The 23882-nt window shown below is 53.8% G+C and overlaps 5 protein-coding genes across 5 annotated transcripts; 3 read left to right on the top strand and 2 right to left on the bottom strand.

Moving 5' to 3' along the window:
• Positions 1 to 638: 638 nt before the first annotated feature.
• Positions 639 to 4038, top strand: J4E90_004190 (uncharacterized protein; the record flags this gene model as incomplete). The annotated part of the gene is made up of 2 exons (XM_051433755.1): positions 639 to 2858; positions 2908 to 4038. 2 exons carry the CDS (start codon positions 639 to 641, stop codon positions 4036 to 4038), a joined length of 3351 nt encoding a protein of 1116 aa, XP_051292273.1.
• A 1235-nt stretch (positions 4039 to 5273) lies between these two features.
• J4E90_004189 (uncharacterized protein) lies at positions 5274 to 7670 on the top strand (the record flags this gene model as incomplete). Its single annotated transcript, XM_051433754.1, has 3 exons — positions 5274 to 5309; positions 5360 to 5514; positions 5627 to 7670. 3 exons carry the CDS (start codon positions 5274 to 5276, stop codon positions 7668 to 7670), a joined length of 2235 nt encoding a protein of 744 aa, XP_051292272.1.
• Positions 7671 to 10321: 2651 nt separating this feature from the next.
• J4E90_004188 (uncharacterized protein) lies at positions 10322 to 10972 on the top strand (the record flags this gene model as incomplete). The annotated part of the gene is made up of 3 exons (XM_051433753.1): positions 10322 to 10456; positions 10510 to 10716; positions 10781 to 10972. The coding sequence occupies 3 exons, from the start codon at positions 10322 to 10324 to the stop codon at positions 10970 to 10972; spliced, it is 534 nt and encodes a 177-aa protein (XP_051292271.1).
• A 2800-nt stretch (positions 10973 to 13772) lies between these two features.
• J4E90_004187 (uncharacterized protein) lies at positions 13773 to 14949 on the bottom strand (the record flags this gene model as incomplete). Its single annotated transcript, XM_051433752.1, has 2 exons — positions 13773 to 13900; positions 13950 to 14949. 2 exons carry the CDS (start codon positions 14947 to 14949, stop codon positions 13773 to 13775), a joined length of 1128 nt encoding a protein of 375 aa, XP_051292270.1.
• Positions 14950 to 19556: 4607 nt separating this feature from the next.
• On the bottom strand, positions 19557 to 23869 carry J4E90_004186 (uncharacterized protein; the record flags this gene model as incomplete). The annotated part of the gene is made up of 7 exons (XM_051433751.1): positions 19557 to 20240; positions 20301 to 20453; positions 20509 to 20659; positions 20713 to 21383; positions 21436 to 22895; positions 22947 to 23595; positions 23648 to 23869. 7 exons carry the CDS (start codon positions 23867 to 23869, stop codon positions 19557 to 19559), a joined length of 3990 nt encoding a protein of 1329 aa, XP_051292269.1.
• Between the last annotated feature and the right edge of the window lie 13 nt (positions 23870 to 23882).

Below are 23882 nucleotides of genomic sequence, written 5' to 3'. Positions count from 1 at the left end.
TCGCCAATCGAGCCTTACCTCAGGAGGCGCAATTGATGAATGCAGCCATGTACGGCATGATCGAAAGCCTCGAAGCCATGCTATCGCGACTGCTGAAGAAGTATGAGGAGATTGCATGCATGTATTGCGCAGTATTTAGACCCATGTGAAGGCCTTCGAGATGGAGATACGGATGTCTGGAGCTGGGTGTCGCAACGAGTTGTAGCACTGCTCGCTTCCGTAAGAGCGGGGTCAGCATTGCAGCTATCGGCGCTTCCTGGATGCCAAGCTACACATTAACATTGAGAGAGTATGCGCAAGTCCACCATGGCCATGATGGAGGGCAGATGGGCGCCTCGAGGTGGGCGGGAGAGGGATGAAGTCAGGAATGACGGGGTTGGCTTGGACGGAGTTTGCCTAGGTGGGTATGGCGCGTTTCTTTTCGTGCCTCGACCTCCAACTCTGGGCATCAGGTCTATCGTCTACTTGCACCCTGCCACCATCGCTACAACTTCAACCGAACCCCTCATGTTTTCGCAATAACTCTCACTCATTACACGTTCTGACATTCGTAGTGGAATTGTGGCCAACTACTGACTGCGGCCCGTAGCCGCTTCCTCGTCAGGTGCCTCCCATTCCCTCCCCGGGTCTCCATCAGCATGTTCTCCATCGCATCCACAGCCGATCCCACCGCACTCGATGACGGCACGTATCTCTTCGACCAAACTCACGATGATCTCCTATCGTTGCCAATGTCTAATGATAGCATACATCTGAAAGGCGGCATCGCACCTATACCTGGGTTTAGCAACCTGGGCTACGGCCGCGAATCGAGTGCGTCGTCCGTGCAATACGGCGATTCTCGCGATACATCAGAACTGGGCACAAGTCACGAAGGGGAGGAGTCTACTCCAGGTGCATTCGTTAATGGATATGGAGCCAACTATACACCTTCGCCACTGCAAAAACCATTCACACCAAACTCAGGCATCAACGGCCTGACTAATATCCCGAACAAACATTCATCGCATCTGAAGGGCAGCGGTTCGCATGCGATTGTCAACGGAAACGACGCGAAACCTCACTCATCATTGAAAGACCATCGAAGGGACGCAGCGTTTACGACAAGAACACCACAGAGCCTGAGTCGCACATCACATGCATCTTCAACCCCCGAGCTTCCGCAGTCACACGAGCAGCCGAAGAAGCATCGAAGGACAAACTCTCTTCCGGCGAAAGGAAAGGTCATTGAGATGAAGGCGAATTCAAGCATACCTGCAGAGCTTTCCTGGCCAGAGTTTGGTAGGCAATGTATCCTAGCAGCAGAGAACAGTCGGCTCAACCCATTCACTCTACATCCTGCTGAGTACGAGCTATTACGAGATCATGTAACTCACGCCCAGGTTACCATCTACCTAAACATCAGGAACGCGATACTTCGCTTGTGGCATCGCAATCCTCTGGTATACGTCTCTCTCGAAGAAGCGGCGGGATGCGCTCGTGACAAGCGTTATTTTGGCCTCGCGAAGGTGGCACACTTGTGGCTCATGAGGAACGGATACATCAACTTCGGCTGCGCTGAGGTGCCTAATACTACTGGTACACTACCCAAGTCGAAAGCCAAGGTCGCGCGAAGACGGACCATAATCGTGGTGGGTGCGGGTATGTCAGGGTTAGGATGCGCTCGCCATCTGGAAGGACTGTTCGCCCAGCTTGGTGATCAGTTGACAGAAGCAGGAGAACTGCCACCTAAGATTACTGTCCTTGAAGCTCGCCCACGCGTTGGAGGCCGTGTCTATTCACACCCTTTTCTCAAGCAGTCCGGCTCTACACTCCCGCCTGGGCATCGCTGTACAGCTGAGATGGGCGCTCAGATCGTTACTGGATTCGAACACGGCAACCCGTTGAATTCGATCATCCGAGGTCAGCTCGGCATACCCTACCACGGTCTTCGCGACAACACTATACTCTACGACTACGATGGCACGGTTGTAGAGAGGGGTCAAGACATCTTGGTGGAGAAGCTATACAACGACGTCCTCGAACGAGCGGCAGCATACCGAAACAAGCCAGCAGCTCATAGGACAGTAGAAGGTGATCGTGACCTGATGGCCTTTGGCCGTGAGCCAGCTGATGCTGGTGGTCCTACCGTCGCCGAATTAGAACACTCCGATGCTCCCCTTTCCGCAAACGCTGCGAGCACCGCGTCGATGAAGCAAGAAAAACCGACAACAGGGGTGGAGAAGCTAGCTGGTAGGGCGTACCAACTCAGCGCTGGCTTCAACCCGGATGTCACAGCAGCTGACACGGTGCAAAGTATGGGTTGGGAACTCAAAGCAGGTGCATTAGGGACGCAGTCTTTAGATCTTGACACGATTGCGAAAGCGTCCCAGTATCCCACACTTGGGCAGACAATGGACGAAGGTCTTCTTCAATACCAATCGCTTGTCGATCTGAAGCCTAGAGACATGCGTCTGTTGAACTGGCATCACGCTAATCTCGAATATGCGAATGCAGTAAGCGTCAACCAGCTCAGTCTGAGCGGCTGGGATCAGGACATCGGCAATGAGTTCGAGGGCGAGCACAGCGAGGTGATTGGAGGATATCAACAAGTTCCGCGCGGCCTCTGGCAATGTCCCAGTCAGCTTAACGTCCGTTTCAACACCCCTATCAAAGCCGTTCATTACAACATCGAGGAGCAGCATCTAGGCAAAGCTGTCAAGATTGAGTGCACGAACGGCGATTTTTACGAGGCCGACCAGGTTGTTTTGACAACCCCACTGGGAGTGCTGAAGTCCGGGTCAATCAAGTTCGAGCCTCCTCTACCTGACTGGAAGCAGGACGTTATCGAACGAATGGGTTTCGGTCTCCTCAACAAGGTCAGTTCAACTATGAGACGATTGCTACCCTTTCTAATAATGTGCATAGATTGTTCTCGTGTACGAAAAGGCCTTCTGGGAGCCAGACCGAGACATGTTCGGCCTGCTCAACAAAGCAGAAGAGGAAGCCAGCATGCGACCCGAAGACTACTCTGCGAAACGCGGACGATTCTATCTCTTCTGGAACTGTATCAAAACAAGCGGAAAGCCAGTGTTGATAGCGCTGATGGCAGGCGACGCTGCTCACTACGCCGAAGCGACATCGAACGATCAGCTCGTTAAAGAGGTCACGGACCGGCTCGACGCGATGTTCGCACCGAACCACGTTCCACTCCCAACAGAAGCGATAGTGACGCGTTGGAAGAAAGATCCGTTCGCCCGCGGCAGCTATTCATACGTCGGGCCACAGACACAAGCAGGAGACTACGATATCATGGCGCGACCCCATGGCCCACTACATTTCGCAGGAGAAGCGACTTGTGGTACACATCCCGCAACGGTGCACGGCGCTTACCTGTCAGGCCTTCGGGTTGCTGCGGAGGTTGCTGAGACAATTTTCGGACCTATCAGAATACCCAGCCCACTTGTTGAAAAGAAAGTGGTCAAGATCGAACAGTCGCCAGGGACACCCAGCGTCGAGACGAAACGCCGATTCGAGCCTGCCGTTCCAGCATCAACGTCGAAGTCGAGAGACAACAAATCTGGGCGGATACAACGCGACGAAGACTATGAAGCTGCCATTATAGGGGCTATATTGGAACAGATTGGTGAACGGCCAATCAAGCCAGGACGTACGGGCGTCAACCCGTTCCTGCTTTTCACCAAAGACTTCTGGTACATCTGCAAGCAGGAGTGCGATGACGCCCACAAAGCTAGGACAGGCAATCCTGAAGCCAAAGCACCGAAGCAAGAGATCCGTAATGCTGTGGGCTTACGGTGGCGCACGGCAGAGCAAGAAGTCAAGCAGCCCTACCTCGACCAAGCCAGCAACGCACGAGACGACGCGACGGCAAGCACAGCAGATTTCAAGGAGCGCGTAGACACGTGGGACAAAGAAGCCGCACGCATACGGCGCGAGTACATCCAGGCCAACCCGCCAGAGGGTGGAAACGAGGAGCTCATTCTTAACAGCCGCACAGCTATCGAGCTGGGAGCCGGCAAGCGATTGCGGAGACTCTAAGTCCTGTTTTGTTGTATTATTCATGTGTCATATTTGTGTTCCGTGGGCTATCAGCATTTGGAGGAGTTGAGATGGAGTTCGGGTAAAAGGGTGGCTGAGATTCTCGCGTGGCTATTTTCAACGGCAGGCGCACAACAATGCACACCCGCCTTGGGCATTTTCGTGAGGCAAGTGTATGTAGTACGTGTATACTCCTTGTAATTCGTCGTCCACAGCGACAAAGGTAGAAATGTAGTGAGTAATACGGAACTAACATGAACGCATGACTGCCGCACACCCATTCGGACCCACCATGGATACCCTGTCGTCGAAGCTGATATGCGGGGGATGTGTGCCGTGCTGCATAAGACGGGAGGGTGCCCGCCTGCTATTGAATCATGTGCATGGCCCCGGCAATATGTTGAGATGGGTGTCAGTGTTGGACTTTGAGTGTAGTTGACAGCGACTTGGCGGGGGTGAAATTCTGGACTGTCAGGCCTGGTGTCGTCATGCTCTGGACTTTTGCAGTGCATGTCACAACCACAGTATGGGAAGACGCTAGAAGCAGTTCCCTCGTCCCCCAATGACGATCGCTCTCTGGCAGCCGACAAGCGCCACGGTTGCTTGCCAGTCTTGTTCTAGAAGCGCGGCGCATGACTGGTGGGAGTTTAGCCTCGATGCAGGCGGCTGAGCGTCTTGTCCATCAGGCACACCGTCGGCGGGCTGGGCAGCGTGCCGTTGAGGGTCAGCGTGTCGCGATGGGGGCATCAGCATCAGATGTTCTATGCATGTTCTTCGGTATCGCGCCCCACCGCGTGGGTGATACAATTCGCTGGCTGGGACAGCATTGGATGGAACGGCTGGCTTCAGCGCGTTAGTCCGAGGCGGTTCCTCGTTGGCGGGGTCGCGTGTGCCAGGTCGTGGGGATCTCTCGGCATCGGCCTCTCTTATGGCGCCTCTAGTCGCGTTAGCTATCCCAAAGAGCCATGCCTCGCCTCGCCTTGGTCCGTCTTCCGGCTCTGCTTCCCCAACGTGCCAGCCTTCCAAGCCGCTGTGCGTGAATTGCATCCTTCACGCCTCGTACCTCTGCCGGCCTCCATGTTGCCCTTCGCTCCTTCCACAACCCTGGGCCCGCACCCAGTAGCACCTTCCCCAGCCCGTTCGCACCACGACCGTGCCCACATCGCCTGAAGTGCTGTCGCATTAGCCCTCGTCCGCCTGCACCCCACCCTTTCCCTGCGCACGATACCCCAGCCATGAGTTCCTTTTTCAGTCGCATCAAGTCCGGTGCTGTGAGTCGCGCGTTCATCGGCAATGGCTGGCCCTGACTGACATACCATAGCCGCCCTTGAGCCCAGCGACCGGCAGCATACCCGTCAGGAAAGACCCCAACGCGCCCGAGGTGACGCCGCTGGAGAAGCTGCTGCTCAACGCGGGCCCTCTGCGCGGCGACGGCAGCGACAAGTTCTTCGGCTTTGAGAATGTAAGTCTGGCTACGTAACCGCCCTTCGCGAGCCGCCTGCTGACTACGCTATGCTCTAGTTTGGAAGCACATGGTATGTACACGTCTCGTCCACTCCCGTCCCGACACATACTGACTGCCCGCCAGTTACTGCAACTCGATAGTACAGTGTCTATACTACTCAGTGCCCTTTCGAGAACAGGTCATCAACTTCCCCGCGCGCTCACCCCCAGAAGCCCTCGAGAGGCCCACGTCAGGCCCCCTCAAACTCAACACAAATCTCCCAAATGGCCAGAGTACAGCCCTCTCGCCCACGGGGCGCACCTCACTCTCTAGCCCCAATGCCAAAAGTCCCGCAAAACCAGCTACCACGCCAGGCGCGACGAACCAACCCCCAGGCACCAAGCCAGAGGATAACAAAGACTCGCCAGAGTACAAGAAGAAGCAGGCTCTGGCGGCCGGTCCGGTTCTGCAGATGGACTACGAGAACGCAAACGCATACGGCATGAACGAATCGCTATTTTCATCGCTGAAAGATATATTCGAGGCCGTCATAGCACACAGATCACGCATAGGCGTCGTCAGCCCACACAAACTTCTCGAGATATTGCGGCGGGACAATGAGATGTTCCGGACACCTATGCACCAGGATGCACACGAGTTCCTGAACTTACTGCTGAACGAGGTCGTAGATAATGTCGAGAATTACTCCAAGAGTCGCCCAGCCCAAGTGGAAGAGATAACCGAGGACGGCGAGACTGTAACGGATGGCCAAGTAGTGACCGCGCGGAACTCGGTGGCCTCTGCCAAGTCAAACTCTGGGTGGGTACACGAGCTGTTTGAAGGCACATTAACGTCCGAAACACGATGCCTCACATGCGAAAACACATCACAGCGAGACGAGGCATTCCTGGACCTGTCTGTCGATCTGGAACAGCACTCGTCAGTGACGAGCTGTTTGCGCAAATTCTCAGAAGAGGAGATGTTGTGTGAACGGAACAAATTTCATTGCGACAACTGTGGAGGCCTGCAAGAGGCGGAAAAGAGGATGAAGATCAAGCGATTGCCCAAAATCCTGGCCTTGCATCTCAAGCGTTTTAAGTATACAGAGGATCTCCAGCGCCTGCAAAAGCTCTTCCACCGCGTCGTATACCCCTTCTACCTCCGGCTGTTCAACACCACCGATGAAGCAGAAGACCCAGACAGACTATACGAGCTATATGCAGTTGTGGTTCACATAGGAGGTGGACCCTATCATGGTCACTACGTATCCATCATCAAGACGCAAGATCGAGGCTGGCTATTGTTTGACGACGAGATGGTTGAACCGGTAGACAAGGCCTACGTCAGGAACTTTTTCGGTGGAGAGAATGTGCTCGCTTGTGCATACGTCTTGTTTTACCAGGAGACAACAGAAGAAGCTATGATGAAGGAACAGGAAGCCGACGCTCTCGCCGAAGCAGAGCAAGCTGCCAAGATGGCACAGGAAGAAGTCACGACACCGAAAGCGAACGGGGTCAACGGCCAGTCATATCATACCTTCCACAACGCGACCACCCCCACGATGGAAGAGGCCGACAAATTCGCGAGCCTCGACCATGCAGCTACCGCCCCACCGCTTGCACAGGTTCAAACGAACACCGACCATCACCCAGTCGAACATACCACAACTCAGGTTCCCGTACTCGCTGCGCGTAAAAGTAATCTCGGGCTCTTCGGTAAGAGCAAAGAAGAGAAGGAACGCAAGGCCCAGGAGAAGGCCCAGGAGAAGGAGCTTGAGAGGCAAGCGAGGGAAAAGCGCAAAGAGATGGAAATACAACGGCGCGAAAACTACCGCAAACAAGAAGATGACCTTCGTGCAGCACTCGAAGCCAGCAAAACATCAGCAGCTGAAGAAGAGAAGAAGCGCGTCGCGAGTGGGGAGGTTGTACCGCCACTTCCAAGTGCGGTCGGGGAGAAGGACAAGGCTGCGAATGGCTTTGGCAGCGTTAAGGGTATGAGCGGATTGAGTCGTTTTAGGCACACATCAATGAGTCTCAAAGCCAAACCCAAATTCTGGTCCGGAGGCAAGGACAAGCACGACGGCACGACAGACGAGCACAACCCGCCCGATACACCCACCACCGACACCGACAAGGACGGCAAGAACCGCTTCAGTTTAGGGCGGAAGAAGAGCACGTTCAAGTTCTAGGAGACTTGAAATGCCGGGCCGCAAAACGAGTGTCGTTGATTGTTGCATTGTTAGCTTTGGATCCAACAATTTCCCCTGTTGGAGTCTCTTCTAAGCGGATGAGGACGAAAACCCAAAGCGTCGGCGGTGCATTGCATAGTTACCTTTTTCTTTCCTCTCGCAGTCTCTCTCTATGTCTTGTTCACTTGACGATGGCGTTGTAATTACCATCCCCCACGGATTGGGCGGGTGTATTGTGCATATTCAATCTTCGGAATACCGTTGTAGCGTACTCGTTTGAGCAAAACTGCGAGTCCATGGCGACGACAAGAATAGCGAATTATACTGTTTCTCGAGCTGCTGTGACCTCTTCGTTGCTATCGTTTCGATATCTGTTACGAGTCTATTGGGTTGGGTTATGCACGGTGGGGGTGTTCACTTTGTACCTCGACAGTGCTGTGCTTGGCCGGTGATATCAAAACGACTTTGCATGCGGGCTATCATTTGACAGGGTGAGTTTTCGAGATGTTTGTTTCTCGTAACTTCCAGAAATCATCTACTCTTACGACGCGGAGGACATGCCTGAAAGTCTCAAAAGGGTTGTTGTGGCTTAACAGGCTGTAGACAAGTACACAAAGATGGCTCAAATCGTGTCGAAACATAAGAGCTTCTGTGCAGCGAGAGAGGTAATAACAAGGTGACAGGGCCTCAAGTCAGGACAAGACCTGAGCTCACATTGGAGGAGTTGCTCTTACTGGAGATAAGTACGTTGGTCATCATTCGCAGAGCAAATTTATACATACAAATGCCTTCAGATGGTCGTCCAGCAAGAACGGCTTGTTCTTACATCGAGTCTGAGCAACTTTCGAAAGTGTCCAAAAGACATGGCAACCGCATGCTAGAACAGAATATGCTTGAAGCGATGATTATTGTGAAAGAATTGGGTCCAAATTATATTTGATATAGTAACCATATCCATCAGTGCCGAAAGAAGAGAAGCTTGCATCTGCTTTTTTCCTCCGCAGATTAGACTAGAAAAGTCGAAACGCAGACACTCTTCCGCAATGGACCGACGCCCTCGATGCCACCTTTATAAACGCCCGCTACTCAATGTTTGCCGCAACCCGCTATACTGATACACCACGCACGCGTACAATCTGCACCACACGTGAACACAATCGACCACCGTCTATGAGAACTTCCACCGGTTACCACAGTTCATGCACTCGCAGAACGTAGTCATAGGTTCATCAGCGGACCTAGTCTGTGCTTGACTGTAGCTGACCATCTTCTGCTTGCACTTTCCGCACTGGAACTCCTTGGAGATGGCCTTTTCGACTTGTGCAACCATGGCTTGGTTCATGTTGAGCTTTTCCAACTCCTCGTCCTCTTTTTTGCGCGCATCCGATTTCATTTCGTCGTGTGTCATGACGACAAACTGCTTGGCGGGTATATCACCGCTGAATACGCGCCTGCGGAGTTGAGGGTTCGATTTGTTCTTGAGGTTCTGGAAGAGAGAGCGCATCTTTTCCTTGTAGGTATTGTTTACGCTACCTGCGTTACTGTAGGCGGCGGCTTCGACTTGCTTTGCGACACCGAGAATCTCGTCCGGCACTGCGCATGTCAGTCAAGTACAGGGTACACCATATGCTCGAACTTACTCGCTTCACTCATGAAGGCCAGGCCATCGTACATCAGCCTTACGCAGTTGTCGCGTGCCTCGTCCCCAGTAACCTGGTAATTGACCTTGTCGGTCTTGTGATTGCGCTTGTCGGCGGCGACGTCGTGCTTCTTCTTGGCCAGGCTGGGGGCTGGTGACGCAGTCCCTGAGGGTGGAGGAGCTGGCGAAGATGCTGCACCTCCGTTCGCGGCTGCTTTTGCGGGACCATTCATCTTGGGTGGCTGCTTCTTCTTGACCTCGTCCCTCCACTTTGCTACCAGTTCTGTCGCCAGCTTTTGTACAGCCGGGTCCTTGTGCGATCGCAGACGATTGATGGTGACACCAATGCGGGTTGAGCGCAAGAGATCCTCGGTCGCTTGCACACCCGTCTTCAAGTCGTTGAGCAGCTTGATTACAGAAGCGCTTGGCTCGCCCTCGGCCACGGCTTTTCCGATGGCCTTGCCACGGAGCTCAATCTCTTTGGCGTCCATTGCCATAGTTCAGGCAGCAATCCTCGAGGTTTGGTATACACCGGGCGCAAGATTGTTGTTGTCTTGGTAAAACCGTCGACGATGTTTGTGAAGTCGCAAACACAGTAGGATGGGCCTGCTGCTTGGGTGATTGGGAGAGATTCTGTCGCTGTCACGCGGGCAAGGTCTCTCTGATTTGTTGTTGCGACTGAGAGGTCGGAGGTTCGGCGCGGGGTGCTTGAGCGCGTCTGGAGCAGGTATACGCGACGTTGGTAAGCGGAAGTTGTCGGCGACTGCACAGGCGACAGATGGCAGCTAGGCGGGAGGAGGGAAGGAGGTGTGGTGCGATGGCATCGTTGCTCGAGATCTAGAAGTTGCGTTTGCTGAAGAGGCCCGAGCTCAGCAACGCTAGCCTCCGCGTTCACCCAAAGGCAACCGCGACCGTTTACCTGGGATCTACCGGACTAGGGACCGACGACAATTGCTGCAGCCGCGAACCTCTACCTTCGGAATCACCAAAAGCCAACATCCGAAGTATCACTATGGCCGAAAACGCGGCGCCAGGAAGCGCAAACAACACGGGCGCAGACAGCTCGCGCGGAATGCCCTACTACGAGAGACTGCGACGCGACTTGCGCGAATCGCTCAACAAGAAGCGCATCATCGACAACAGTCTGGTCAGTACAGCCAATGACGCGTTGTGAACCTGTGTGTTGACTTTCTATGGCAGCTGCAACTAGAGGACAACATCCTCCGAGTCGAGACGCAGTACCTCGAAGAGACGAGCGCCGGAAACATTATCAAGGGCTTCGACAACTACATCAAGGGAGCGGCCACCACCACGACAGCAGGAGGAGCAGGCACCGCGACCAGACGGAAAGCGCCCATCAGTGATGCAGACCGGATATTCAGTCGGAGCTCTACAAGCTTCCTGAGGGTACGTGGAGAGATACCGCGCTTGCTCATGGACAGCCAGAGAATTGATGCTGACTGCACTCCAGGAATCCTCCACACCGGGCTCCGCGACGCCGTCGCACGCTCCTACCCCGACTTCGTCCTTCCCTACGCGCGAATCGAGCCAACCTACAAACGGGGCGAGGCCAGGAGGGAGCAAGAAGAAGAAGGCAGCCGACGACGACGACGATGACGGCAACAAGACGAAGCGACAGAAAATTTCCTACGGACGCGAGTGAGCACCGATCCCAAGACTCCGACACCGCTCGCCTCGAAAGCGGCGGGATACAAGAATCCTGAAATTACAAAAGAGTACCAAAGTTTCTCTAGGCGAGCAATTTGCTCGAGAGGACGATTGCGCGTCCTATGGGTCCCGAGACACGGAATCTAACACGCCTACCAACAAAATAGGAAGGCACAAAAGCATCGGTTAGGCACCCGGAGCTGCGCGTGTTCAGCGTGTGGATACCTTACAACAGGCGCGGGAGGGCTGAAACTGTCGTAGATCAGACTTGGGAACGCGGGGTTGGTTCAATCTCGATATGAGACCCACTTTAGGGAGGATAACGTACTACACCACCAGAGGACGACAACGCATCTGTGCTGACTAGCTGGCGTCGTAGTGGAGATTACCTGATGCTTGAATTTGGTGCTTGCTTCGAGGAATGGCGGTGGAGTTCGGCTTGGCATTGTGTTACGCGCAAGCCGTGTTTGTAGCCTCTGCTGGCGGCTTCGTCTCTGCGAAGCGGATTTCATGCTTGACGAGGGTTAGCATAGTGGATCACGAAGTAGAATGCAAAGTGCAAGTCCTGCTTGTCGCAGCCAGAGATTGTGAAGGATTCATAGTACATCATCTGGGGATAGCGGTAGCGAATGAGCTTTTCGAACCTGCTTCCCTCAATTCTTCATGACATGGTAGCACCGCAATGTGTAGTGAAGATGAGGCGTATGGTCATATTCCTACCATCCTTGTTGTTAACCGCTGCAGAGACCCTTCTTTCCGTCAAGATCAAGAATAGCAAGGGCATTAATGCATGCAATCCCAAGCCTCATATGGTTTTTTCAGGCGGCGTAGACACGACCAGGATTGAGATTATACTACCAGCCATGGTCGCTTAACATGAGACGGCTGCGCAGGAAGTGCATGCTGGTAGGCTGTGGACTTCGCATCCTGGAATATCATGGTATGCGGAACTATAACCCAACGACACCAGTTCGCTTCAGCTAAGGCACTCCGCCCTCGCTTCGTGAGCGTGTCGGTGCATGGTACTACTTAGAGTCGCGATCGTCGGAGATTAGGATAGCAAAGCGAAAGGGTGTCTCCCTTACGAACCAACGGTCGAAAACGCAACACTGGCTTGCATGATGGCTTGCAATTCCGTGTGGTGGCCACAAGGTTTGCGGTTTCAAAGGCCGACCGAAATAGAGGAGCCGGAGCGGGTGGCGAAAAGACAGGTGTTTAGGACCATGGCGGAGATACTTTGTCCTGAGTGGTGGTTCGGCGGTATTGCAAGCTAGATTACAGCGCACTCTCCGGGCACCAACAGGCGCGGCGGAAACCAGTAGCAAGCGGAGCGAAAGAGTCACGCACTCGCCTCGTCACGTTCTCGTAACGCGATATGTTGCCTCAAGTTTCGCGATGCTGTAAGTCGTCGCGTCCCTACGACGATCTTTACTCGAAAAATGGCACGACTCTACAGCCGTCAGGCACACTACGATCTCATCTCAGGCTGCTTTCGGACCGTCTTCAGCGCGTGACCCACTGTTACAAGCGAGCATCGTGATTGGCACTCCCTGCAAAGCAGAGAAAATAAAAAGTCCCGCAGCCGACGCGACGCAGAGAGAAAGCCCGACGTCAGCAGCTATGGGGCTTTGCGCTTTCGAGTGAAACAAGTGACATCGTTGCGTCCCACTCAGCCTCGTACGCAACTCCGACTTTGATGGCAGGGGCTACCATGAGTGACGGGACCGGTGGGTGTGAAAGCGAATGATAGCATAGAACCAAAGCCTTTGGCGGCCCAAGGTGCGGCGGCAGACATCCCACTCGCTGAGGTAAGAAGGGTCTTGCGGCTAGCAAGGGGCTGACGCTGCATGACGGGAGCCAAGACTGACCCCTTGTCATAAGCCCACCGCTCACGGGACGCCAAATGATGGCATTGCGGAGACAAGGTCATGACGAGGTCGCGTTGGCTAAACCGGCGACCGAGGTATCGCAAGTGACGACCGGAGACCGCGCCATAGTCCCGAACCAAAGGGCCGCTGCCGTCACTATGTCAGCTGGTGAGACGAATTTGGAAGTTTTCGAGACAGAGAAAAAACGGGAGATGGTATGCATGGGATTAAACAAGGGTCTTTGATTCAGCCGCGTTGCTATCCACAATATGGAGGGATGCGTCATTTCGATCCCGCTGCCTGTATTCGACGACTCAGTGTCTGTCGGAAAGCCATTCTGGCTTGTACCCCCATTCGGTGGGTGGCACCTATGCGCGCGCGCTGCAAGCTACTACTGTACAAACGTCATTGTGCTAACCGACCCTCCGCACGACTCTATGTCGGAAAAGGGTGGTTGCTAAAAGAGAGTCTAAAATATTAAAGGGTATAAGCGAATGGTGATGACAAAATGCTCCATGACGACTATGGGTCAAAGCCCTTGTCGAGCAATGTCGAAAGATTAAATAAGCAACGGCGGGCGGCAAGAGACCAGGCCCGGATAAGACAAACGCGTAATGTTACAGGGTGTTGAAAATCGCTCGGAAACGGAATACTCGTAATTCGGAACACCAGAACGCCGTGGTGGTCCCTCGGGTTGAGGGCCAGGTGGTATCTCAGTAAAAAACCGTGGTGGGCAGCGATGGGTAGAAGGGAAGGACCGTCCCAGATTGTTGTCGTTTCGATCTATAGTCGTGACTAGGAAACGCGCGACGGTGGTATCTCAAAACATTATATGTACTGAAGACGTGTGCGACGAAGCGGTTGAGGTGAGACCTGGGACGGGGTCGAGACAAGCAAGGCACTAAATGCGACCAAGGTGGTGATCACCTAGTGATCGACGCTCTCCGGTGAAGGGTGGTCGATGCTGCCGTCGTTCTTGTGAACCTTGCGATGTCTCCTCAGGTTGGATACGACGGAGAAGTGGCGGCCACAGCCATCGACTTCGCATGCGAATGCTGTGGTAATGTTAGTGATGTAGGTGGGGATGTGATAGAGAGTGCTTACGCTTCTCGCCAGTGTGGCTGTACATGTGCGTCTGTAGCGAACTTGGTCGTGTGAAGCGCTTGTCGCAGATCTTGCACTTATGCTTCTTTTGCGAGCTGGAGGAGACCTTTGAGCTGAACTGGCTCATCATCGACGCAGGCGCGGGAGGCATGTTGGCACCGAGGAGCGCATTGGGGCGGGGCAAAGTGCGCGAGTTGCCAAGATCAACAGACTCCGATGCAGAGCTGTAATCTGTCACAGAGCCCTCACCACCGTAGTACCCGTTCGGGCCATAGCTGCCTGATGAGATTGACGAGTGTGTCGAGTGTGCGGAAGGGAAGCCGTAGGAGTCGGTCGAGCTGCGGCTGGTTCCTTGAGAGCCGTAGATATTCCTAGGAGTAATGTCTGACTGACTCAGGGAGACCATGCCACGGCTTGCGTCAAGCGCATCGCTAAAGCTGTTGCGCGGTTGCTGTGCGTTCATTCTGCTAAAGTCAACAAGTGAACTTTGGCGTTGTCGTTGGGCTGCGCTCTCTACGGACTCGTAGAAGGCTATTGAGGGGACTGACGGATGTGAAGAGCGGCGGGAGGCATCCTGTTGGTATGCGTACGGGCTCCTTTCTGTGTTGCCATATTCCACCTGAGAGTAGGGTGCGGAAGTAGGAGCATAGGTTTGGTTTGGTGATGACCCAGAGGTAGCATAGCCAGTAGGGTATCCTCGCGACATGATATCTTCAGACGTAACAAGTAAGTTCTCTGTTCCGAAAGTGCCGTCCGGGAGAGTAATACCTTGTCCCATGGGAGGAGCTGTGACTGGCAGACTGTGGAACGGGATCGCAATGCTGGTAGGCCGTTGCGCGTCTACATTGGGTGCGACCGTTGTTTGGTACAGTTGCTGCTGCGAGGCGCCGGTGGACACCCACGGGTTGGTGAAGTGTGGTTGTTGTTGGGGGTAGCGCATGTGATCGTAGCCCATGCTGCTAAGCTGGGGTTGCTGGCGGTTGTCGACTGCCATTGCCATTGCGATGTCGAGGGTTGCGGAGGTGAGGTGGAAAGGACCGGAGTAGAAGGTGGTACAAGAAGACGAATGTGAGTGTTACAACAGGCACTCTACTCGTAGATCCAGGTGTGAAACGTGATAGTTCGAGGGTTGAAAACGTGGAGATAGTCGATCACAGGTACTCAGTGGTGGGATCTGCGACCTTTTGAATTCACTCTGACACTGGGGACTCCCGTGCAGTGGTAGTCCAAGTCGAGTAAAGATAATCCCTCTGGTATGTCGATCAGTTGACCTGTACTAACCAGGAGCCGTGGCGATGAACCAGCGAGATTAGGTGTAGGGCGAAAGCGGACACCAGTGACTGGGTGGCAGACGCTCGAGCGTTTCAAGTGAAGCACAGTGCTTGCAAGGAGCAGAATGCCCAGCGGGTGCAGGGGCGGACCGTGTGGGCTGGGGTTGCGTGTTGCGTGTCGCGGTGGAAGGTTCGGTAACGTTATTCGCTCCAAAAGCAAACCAGCGACAAAGAAGTAAGGATGTGAGGGTAACGATGATGAAAGCAGTATTGATAGTCTCTGGTACGAGTTAAGGCAAGAGACAATTTAGGATTGAGTAAAGCTTAGAGGTTGGGGAGTGTTGATCAGCAGGCGATTTATCGGGGAAGAGACACTGATAAATTCCGCTCCTTGAAGCGTTTACGTCTTTTGGGTTCACAGCACCTCCATCATAGGCTGGCAGCCAAGCATAGTGAGCAGGCAAGTTGGCTGAAGACCCCGGAAGCACCTACGTCGGTGACGACAGGGATGGTTTGCGCTAAGGCATCTTTCTGCACGCTGCTTTTAAGCGTGTGGGGAGCGTTATTCAATGGCCTGCCCACGGCCGATGTGGCATCCGCGCCATTGAGCGCAGTGGGCTCAACAGCCTTCAGCTCCCGTTTACTCACGCCAGCGTCTACCGCTTCTCCATCGCGCTATCACCGGCAGCCCTCTCACCCGTGAGAGGCCAGTGGTGCGCCAAACAAGCCCTCGCCGCTAGGCAAGCCTTTCGTCTCTGCCAGACAGCTGCGAATCAGCGGGCGGTAGGCGCGGGAGGGATTTTTGGCTTTTGTTTTGGCGTGCATCCACTTGGCCAGGGTCGACGAGGGGCATGGAAGCGGACTAGTGCATTCACTCACAATTGCATCCTGCCGTTTTGGTCAATGAGCGCTAGCCTGATCAGCGATAAGAGTGAAATGCTCCGCAGTAATGCTGACGAGTGCGGCAGGCCTGGGAGTTGCCCTGTGTCCTCATCCTGGCGATATCTGATCACCCCCTAAGCATTGCTTCTGAGACTGTCGACACTCGACGCTGCAGAACAACGGTCGCCTAGCAGCACGCTCCACCGCAACCAAGAAAGGGACCGAAAAGGCGGCTTCGCAAGCTTGCGGTTTCGAGGTGCATCGCGCCGGACACTGGCCGGAGAGGCTGCTTTCGCGTCGCGGAGTCGGACCGCCACAACTATCTCCACGTTGTTGCGTAAACTCGAACTCTGTGAGTTTCTCTCCCTCTGTCCTAGCGTTGGTTCCGCCCCTCTCCTGACTCTCCGTCGTGCACGGCGCACTCAGAAAAAAAAGCGCCCGACGTGAAATTAGTCCCCTGAAGCAGCGCCTGTGCGCATACCTAAGCAATGGGCAAGCGTTTGATCGCCGTCCATGTTGCTTTGGCTGCAACGACTGTAGCTTAGCCAGATGGCGGGTCACGAGCTGCGGCATCCACGACAGTCTCGGGAACTGCCTTGTCCAATAGGGGCACCACAGGCTCGTCGGTCGCAGTCGGTGTACCTACTCGGCACCATGTAACTGTACTCGACTCACACGCTGGGCCGAGTCTTGAGGGAGACACCACTTTGGCTTCCCACAGAGCTCCAATCATTCGCACTCCCCAATATCGGCTTGCCCTTGGGATGGAGGCGTCATGTGTAGCAGGGCTGGTTGTGTGTGCGGTCGCTATATCCACCAATGACGAAATCGTGAGCCGATAGCACAGCGTCGACGATTGGCCTGGGGCAGGTTGTTTCGTGCTCCGTATCTTCGGCCTGTCATTGACGCGGACCGGATGGTTAGCTGGGAGGAATGATGAGAGCCAAGGCCCATTTGCACACCCCGCTGACACGCGCGCTGGTGGAAGGTGCTGTAGGATGTGGGCGCATCATGGGTGCTTGCTGGCAATGTCGTCATAGGAAGCCCGCCCTAGCGCAGACGCTAGAGGCCGTAAGCGAGCTGTCATTGGCGCAGCCCCCAAGCGGTACCTGGCGACAGTGAAGGCCATGCAGGATGATGTAGGAGCGGTCAAGCATGCAGATGATTTGCCGCCCGGGATATTGACCATGCTGCACAGCAGCCATTGTTGCAGTGCGTTATACCAGCGGGCAGAACGCTGTGTTGGGCGTTCAGCGCGCGTCGGGGCTTGGGGCCTTTGTCTGAATGCGAGCGCGAGCACGAGTGGCAATGGGCAGAAAGCATGCACTCGGAACCTGCCATCTCACCGCTGCATGCCTGGTCGACGTGAGTGGTTAGGTGTTGGGACAAAAGGGCCGCCTTGCATCTGAAGCGCACGGAGCTGCTCTGCAAACCCCCTCACTGTGTTCGTGGCTCCGCGGGGCCTGGTCATGCAGGGCAAGATCTGTTGGAGCAGCGCCATCCCGCTCAACATCGAGCTTGCAGCCTGCACTATCAAAGTCACTTGAGCGTCAGGCCTCCACTTCGCTGCGTCTGCCTCTGCCGCTACTCTGCGTGTGCAGCTGTCGGCGGGAGTGGTACCCTACTCGAGTGGCCGGTGAATCGAGTGCAGCATCTGACGCCGCGCTGTGCATCGCATCAGCATCAGAACAGCAGGCCAAAAAGAAGTGGACGTGACCCATCCCCAGCGCTATCTGCTGTCGCAAAGGTCGTAGGGTGTCGGCAGCCGCTCGCTCGGCATTTGGACATTGGACCCTGCATTCGCAAGCCATGCCAGATCACCGAAGTTTATTAGCCGTTGTCTGTGAGCATCCTGCGCCCACCTACGCCCACCGCCAAGCCATTTGGGTACTCGATAAGCTCTAGGGTGGATTGTTTTTTATTTCCGAGATCGCACACTAGCTTTGCAATACGAGCAATAGCACAAGGCGTGTGGAGAAGCAAAGCCGGCTCTCCAGATACCTGCGGCTTTGCAGACAATCTATGTGCAACAGCATCCCATAGTTCTGGAGATCTTCAGTAAGCGTTCCCCGCGATCTTCATAAGAGCCAGATATGCGGCTCTGCGAGATCGATCAGCAGCGAGTGATTGTCAGGCACACGTGTTGGACACGTTCACGACGAAGCTGCGCAGCACCGAATTGGTTGCGCAAACCATCTCCGCCGAGGCTTGTGTGCAGCTAGTGCTCAACAACCGCTCCATAGCCACGTAGCGCACGAACAAACTCCTGCTAGATCCGGGCAGCAGGTGAACCGAACAGCGCCTAAACCAGCGACAAAAAGCCAGCAGTAAAACCGCAAAACAAAAGCAGTCGGCGAGGCAGCGAATCAAGTGCGCCCGACACTCTGGTACATTAACCACCAGGTCCATTTTGCTAGCAAAAACACTAGTCACGGGCAGCGGTGCAATTGCGCGCTACAGCCAATGGCAACGTGGTGAGCCAAGAGAGCGCTACGACTCGGCAAGCCGCACTTACGAGTTCTCAACCCGCCCGATGTAACGTTCATCGAAACTGCGGGAGTAACGCGGGCTGTCAGGCTGTCAATCTTGGGGGTGGCTGCGCAAGGCACGTCTGTGCCATAACAAAGTTTGACCTGGAGATTCTGCATGTCCGATTTCTATCGCATGATCTCCAGAAAGTTCCCGCCCTCCTAACGGACAAGGTACATGATCAACACTGTCAAGCCAAGGAATTGGGTACGAAAAGCAAACACTTTCCCATTCGAGAGGCACGAGAGACCAGGGACACGAGAATTGTGATGTGGTTCGCAGATCAAAATCTTTTTCTTTCCTAATCTGATTATGCGGCATTACAGCCGTTACTACAGCCCTATCTCCCCTTTATGCGCCCGAAAGGACGCGCAATGCCAATGCTTCTAACTTGCTGGTGGGGTACTTCTGACAGTTGACTCGAGTCGAAATCCACGTTTTCATTCTTTGACCGGCTTCAAGGAGAATCGTCGGACGACCAGGATGTGATCAGATGCACATGATCTCCCCGAGCACGTGCATACTGCATGAGGAAAGCTGCATTCTCCTTTCTGCCAGGACATCGCATGGGTCTTCGCATCTCGGGGCCTGAACGGGTCAGGTTATGCATTGGCATTGAAAGCCCTGCCAATGAAGTGAGGCTGCATGGTCGCCGAGCACCACCAGCATCTAACTTCCTGTCGCTACCCTATGATGCATCCCTATCTTTCAGAAAAGTTTCCGGTACTGTGGTTGAGTGTCTAAGCGTATCTGCATGACTTCTTTCTTGCAGACTGACTTGACCTTTCGAGCAAGTGGTGCAGCTGTGCGCTGTCAATGCTTCGTCTCTAAAAGGAAGGAAGGCGCGGGTGTCTTCCCGACATGTCGAGGCTCTATTGATGTTGAAATGACGGTGGTCGTGATGGAGCATTCGTCTCTGAGCATTTCATCGAGTGACGTGCTCAACGACCGTCCGTTCACTGGCATGGAGGCGCGAATTTGAAAGCCCCGGTCGTGCCAAGGTAGCCTGTCTCGCGTTGCTCATACTATGAGCATTGTTTGCCCTATTCGAGTCGGCCTCATCCAGAGAACCGGGCTTCTTTGTTGTGAGAGAGTCTGTTTCTTGTTCATGGGCCAGTTTCTCAATGTTTGCCTCGGTCAGAGGCATCGATGGTTCGTTGTGTGGCCCCTGAGAGCTGTTGTGACGGATGAGCTGTGGCCCGACTAACGAAAGCAGTTTTTCGTCGCGCAATTTCGTGTCTCTTTCCTCAGCGTGAATACGCCGCATAGCCCTCTCACCCTCGTTCTCGTTGGACCTTGTGAATGCTGCATCGCTCTGGTAGTGGAGGCGGTCAAGTTCAGCGGTCAATGCCTGCGCCGTTGTTTCAGATTCAACCGACAAGTCTGCCGTTCGCGGGTGATCTTTTGCCCTAGAGCCCACCTTGGAGCTCGGGGTTGCGACGCCATGTCGATCATTGTCGTTTGTGGGTGGCTTGCTTTTTGCCGTCTTTCGCCGGCCTTCGAGTGCCCACTTCACAAGCATCTTCTGATTGTTAGCGGACCCACCAGTTGGCTTGGGGAAACCTACCTTCTCCAGCAGCTTCCCTTTGACTGGCTTGGCGAGATAGTCCTACTGAGTCTTAGCATCTCCTATATCACGAATCCGAAGATGTGCCTGGTGAAAACTTACATCCATACCACACGATACACACTTCTCCTTGTCGCCCTGAATCGCGCTAGCCGTCATGGCAACGATCGGAACACCTCGAATTTCGGGCATATTGCGCCACGGCGATTCTGTCCTGATTGCGTGGGTAGCGGAGTAACCATCTCGAATAGGCATCTGCGTTTTCTGTCAGCAAGCAACACGTGCAAAATCTCGTACGAAGCTGCCTCACTTGAACGTCCATCAGGATGATATCCGGGCGTGGGTGCGAAGGGCCGAACTCCTGCATTAGATACTCCAAAGCTTCTTGGCCGTTCCACACTGCATTGACCGAGAAGTGAAGCTTCTTGATCGTCTTGAGCGCGATTTGCTGGTTGATGTGACTGGTCGTTTGTTAATCACCTTTTCCATGAGAACTTGCTCAAGCGCAACTTACTTGTCCTCGACAACGAGAACATGAATCTCCTGTCTTTCGTTGTCGGGAAGGCTCATCAGATGATCCGGAATTGCTGATTTGAGCAACGGGTATGATGAGTTCCCATTAGGAAGTTGCGGTGTCAACGGCGGTGTATGGCCTTCCGAGCTGCCACAAGAGACTGACATGTCGCTCTGAAGTCGATCCGGAATTGACTCTAGATGAACCAAAGGTGATTCTCCATCTTGCGAGGGCGCACGAGTAAATGGTATCCAGAAAGTAGCAGTAGTACCCTGCCCCAGCTTCGAGTCCAGCCATATCTGACCTTTCATGAGCTCAACGAGGTTCTTGCTGATGGTTAAACCCAGGCCAGTTCCGCCGAATCGTCGAGCCGTGGACGAATCTGCCTGACTAAAGGGCTGGAATAATCGCTTGCGGACCTCCTCTTCTATACCAATTCCAGTGTCCTCAACGTTGAAGTTGACCGTGACCATATCTTTTGTTTCTTGGCTGATGGAGACGGCAAGTCTTACAGTACCCACCGAGGTGAACTTGATGCTGTTGGTTAGCACATTGGTGAGAATTTGCCGTAATCTGCCTGGATCTCCCATAACGCGCAGATCTGCCCCAACCTCATCTTGTATAGAACTCTGGTAATCCAGACCCTTCCTTTGTGCAGCAAACGACATCATCTGAGCGGGTCAGTAAGGACAATGAGATCATACGCTGTAGCCTGCGACATACCTTGTTCACGTCTCGGAGGACGACGCTGAGACTGAACTGCACCTCCTCAACGTCAAGCCGTCCTGACTCAACTTTCGAAAAGTCCAAAATGTCGTTGATTACCGTCAAGAGACTGTTGGCGCTTCGATGAATGTTCTCGGCACATTCTTTCTGTTCCTCGTCCAGGTTCATATCGAAGAGGAGTTCAGACATGCCAATTACGCCAGCGATAGGTGTTCGGATCTCGTGTGACATGTTGGCCAAGAACTGCGACTTCATCCGACTTGCTTCTTTCGCTGCCGCTTCGTTGGCCAGGAGCCTCGAATTCTCCTTCTCTTGCTCCTTGAGTTGTTCTTCTCTTTCCCGCAGCTCGGTTATATCCATGGAAACACCGATCACACCATTCACAAAGGTATTGCCGTCGACGCCTGCAGTCCTGGAAGTGCTCATGAGCGGTACTAGACGGGTCCGGTAGTAGCGAGCTTCGGACATGTATCTGCCGTTCACGACCTCAGCTGATTGTTTTCCCTGCAGGATCTCCTGAATAGGTCCATGCCATCGCGCTCGATCATTGCCGCGCAACTCAAAGACATCGAAAACATTTTTTCCAACCAATTTGTCCTTGTTGGTTCGTTCGGTAGCGGCCATATCGCCTTCCAGGACCTTGACCTCATTGTTGCGATCAATAACCCAGAGGACAATTTTCGCGTGCTGGATGACCTGCTGCAATTGCTCTCTTGTTTGACGTGCCTCTTGACGAGCCAAGACAAGATCGTGGATATCGGTGCATGTGCCGAACCACTTAACTATGCGTCCGGAGTCGTCGTAAAAGGGCAAAGCTCGTCCTAACATCCAGCGCCACTCTCCATCGTAGCGCTGGCATCTGTATTCTGTGTTGTATTCTTCGCCTGTCTTGAGAGAGTGGAACCAACGTTGAGCAGTTGCTGCCATGTCATCTGGATGGAACGGTAGGCGCCAGCCTTCGCCTATTGATTGATCGACTGTCAACCCTGTGTAGTCATACCACCGTTGAGAGAACCAGTCGTGAAGCCCATCAGGCGTAGTCGTCCATACCATGACCGGCATGAAGTTTGCAATGTACTCAAACTGCTTCTCGTTCTCTTCAATCTGGGCGGCAATTTGCTTGGTATACTCGGTGATATCCTTGAAGATCACTATACCACCAAGGAAATCCCCAGTCTCTTCGTGGAATACAGGCTCGCCGTTGATCTCATACACAATCCGAGTACCTGTGAGCGGATGTCGCATACCAATGCGCCGTCCTCCGACTCTCTCTCGTGTACGGCAGACCTCAATAATGGGGAACTCATCGAGGTTCAGAAGGCGCTGGAAATCTTCGGTCCAACAGTTGAACTGGCTGAGAAAATCTAGCTGGTCTCCGGGTGCATAGGTGGAATCTTTCGAAAGTAGCCGCAGGAGGGCTTTGTTTGGAATTCCGAAGCTTTGGTCTTTCCACATTGCTGTAAAAGAGTCAGTCGGAGAACCTCAGGTAGGTGTGGAATCATACATACCGTATGCGGGCATGGTAATAGAGTTCAGGATAGCATCCTTGAGTTGTGTTGCCTTTTGGAATATAGAGGCTGAATTGGCAATGTCGGCCTTGCCCCTAGTAGGAGGACCTCGAGGTGGAAATTCTGGCTGCTGTAGAGTAGGCGTAACGGCTTTCGAGGTCGAATTCGAACTGCTTCCCGAACGTCGGCCTGAGGAAGAGCTCGACGAACCCGAACTTCGTGACTTGTCGAGGCGAGCTCCTGTGTTTGTACGAGTGACTATACGACTGGTGGGTGGTGGCGCACTATCAGCAGCTACTGCACTTGTGAAACTCAGCGTGTAGTATTGGTTATCATCAATGCTCCAGATGGATATGATGCAAGATGCCTGCATTGCATTTTCGTAATCTTTCTTTCTTTCTGACTTTTTCAAAGTGCCGTCGGGATCCAAAGAAAGAGGCGCAATGACCACCTCTACTGATACGTCGCGTACCATTGTTCGCGCAAGGTTTGTACTGCTTAAGCGCGGCAATGGTTTTGTTGACTGGGGTTTTTCTTGAGATGGCATGGTCGCTGCGGTCGGTGTGGTGTGGCCGCTGCCCATATGAGAATCTCCATCTTCGTCTAAGCTGCTTGCTATTGAGTCGTCGATTACGCAATCCAGAAAGCTCTACAAAAGTTAAATAATTGATCCATGGGCAAATGCATGGGCTATAACGAACCTCCCATGTGATCAGAATTGGAGAGCCGTTCTGTAGAATATCTACACCAAGATCACCCATAGTCTTGTCCTGCAACGCTTCCGCTATTGAAAGATCATGATCACCTTCCAAGTCAATACCAAAAAGGCGACCCATGGCCTCGTTTGCAAGCACTACGGTCTTCTGGGTAGATAAGACAAGAACCGGTACTGGCAAGTACTGAAGCGCAGTAAATGCAGCCATGGTGGCTGACGGC

The sequence above is a fragment of the Alternaria incomplexa genome, assembly GCF_024043165.1.
Source record: "Alternaria incomplexa strain BMP 0042 chromosome Unknown scaffold_5, whole genome shotgun sequence".
In the NCBI taxonomy this organism is placed as follows: Eukaryota; Fungi; Ascomycota; class Dothideomycetes; order Pleosporales; family Pleosporaceae; genus Alternaria; species Alternaria incomplexa.
Note: the sequence above shows the minus strand (reverse complement) of the source record. Positions and strands in the feature narration are given on the sequence as shown.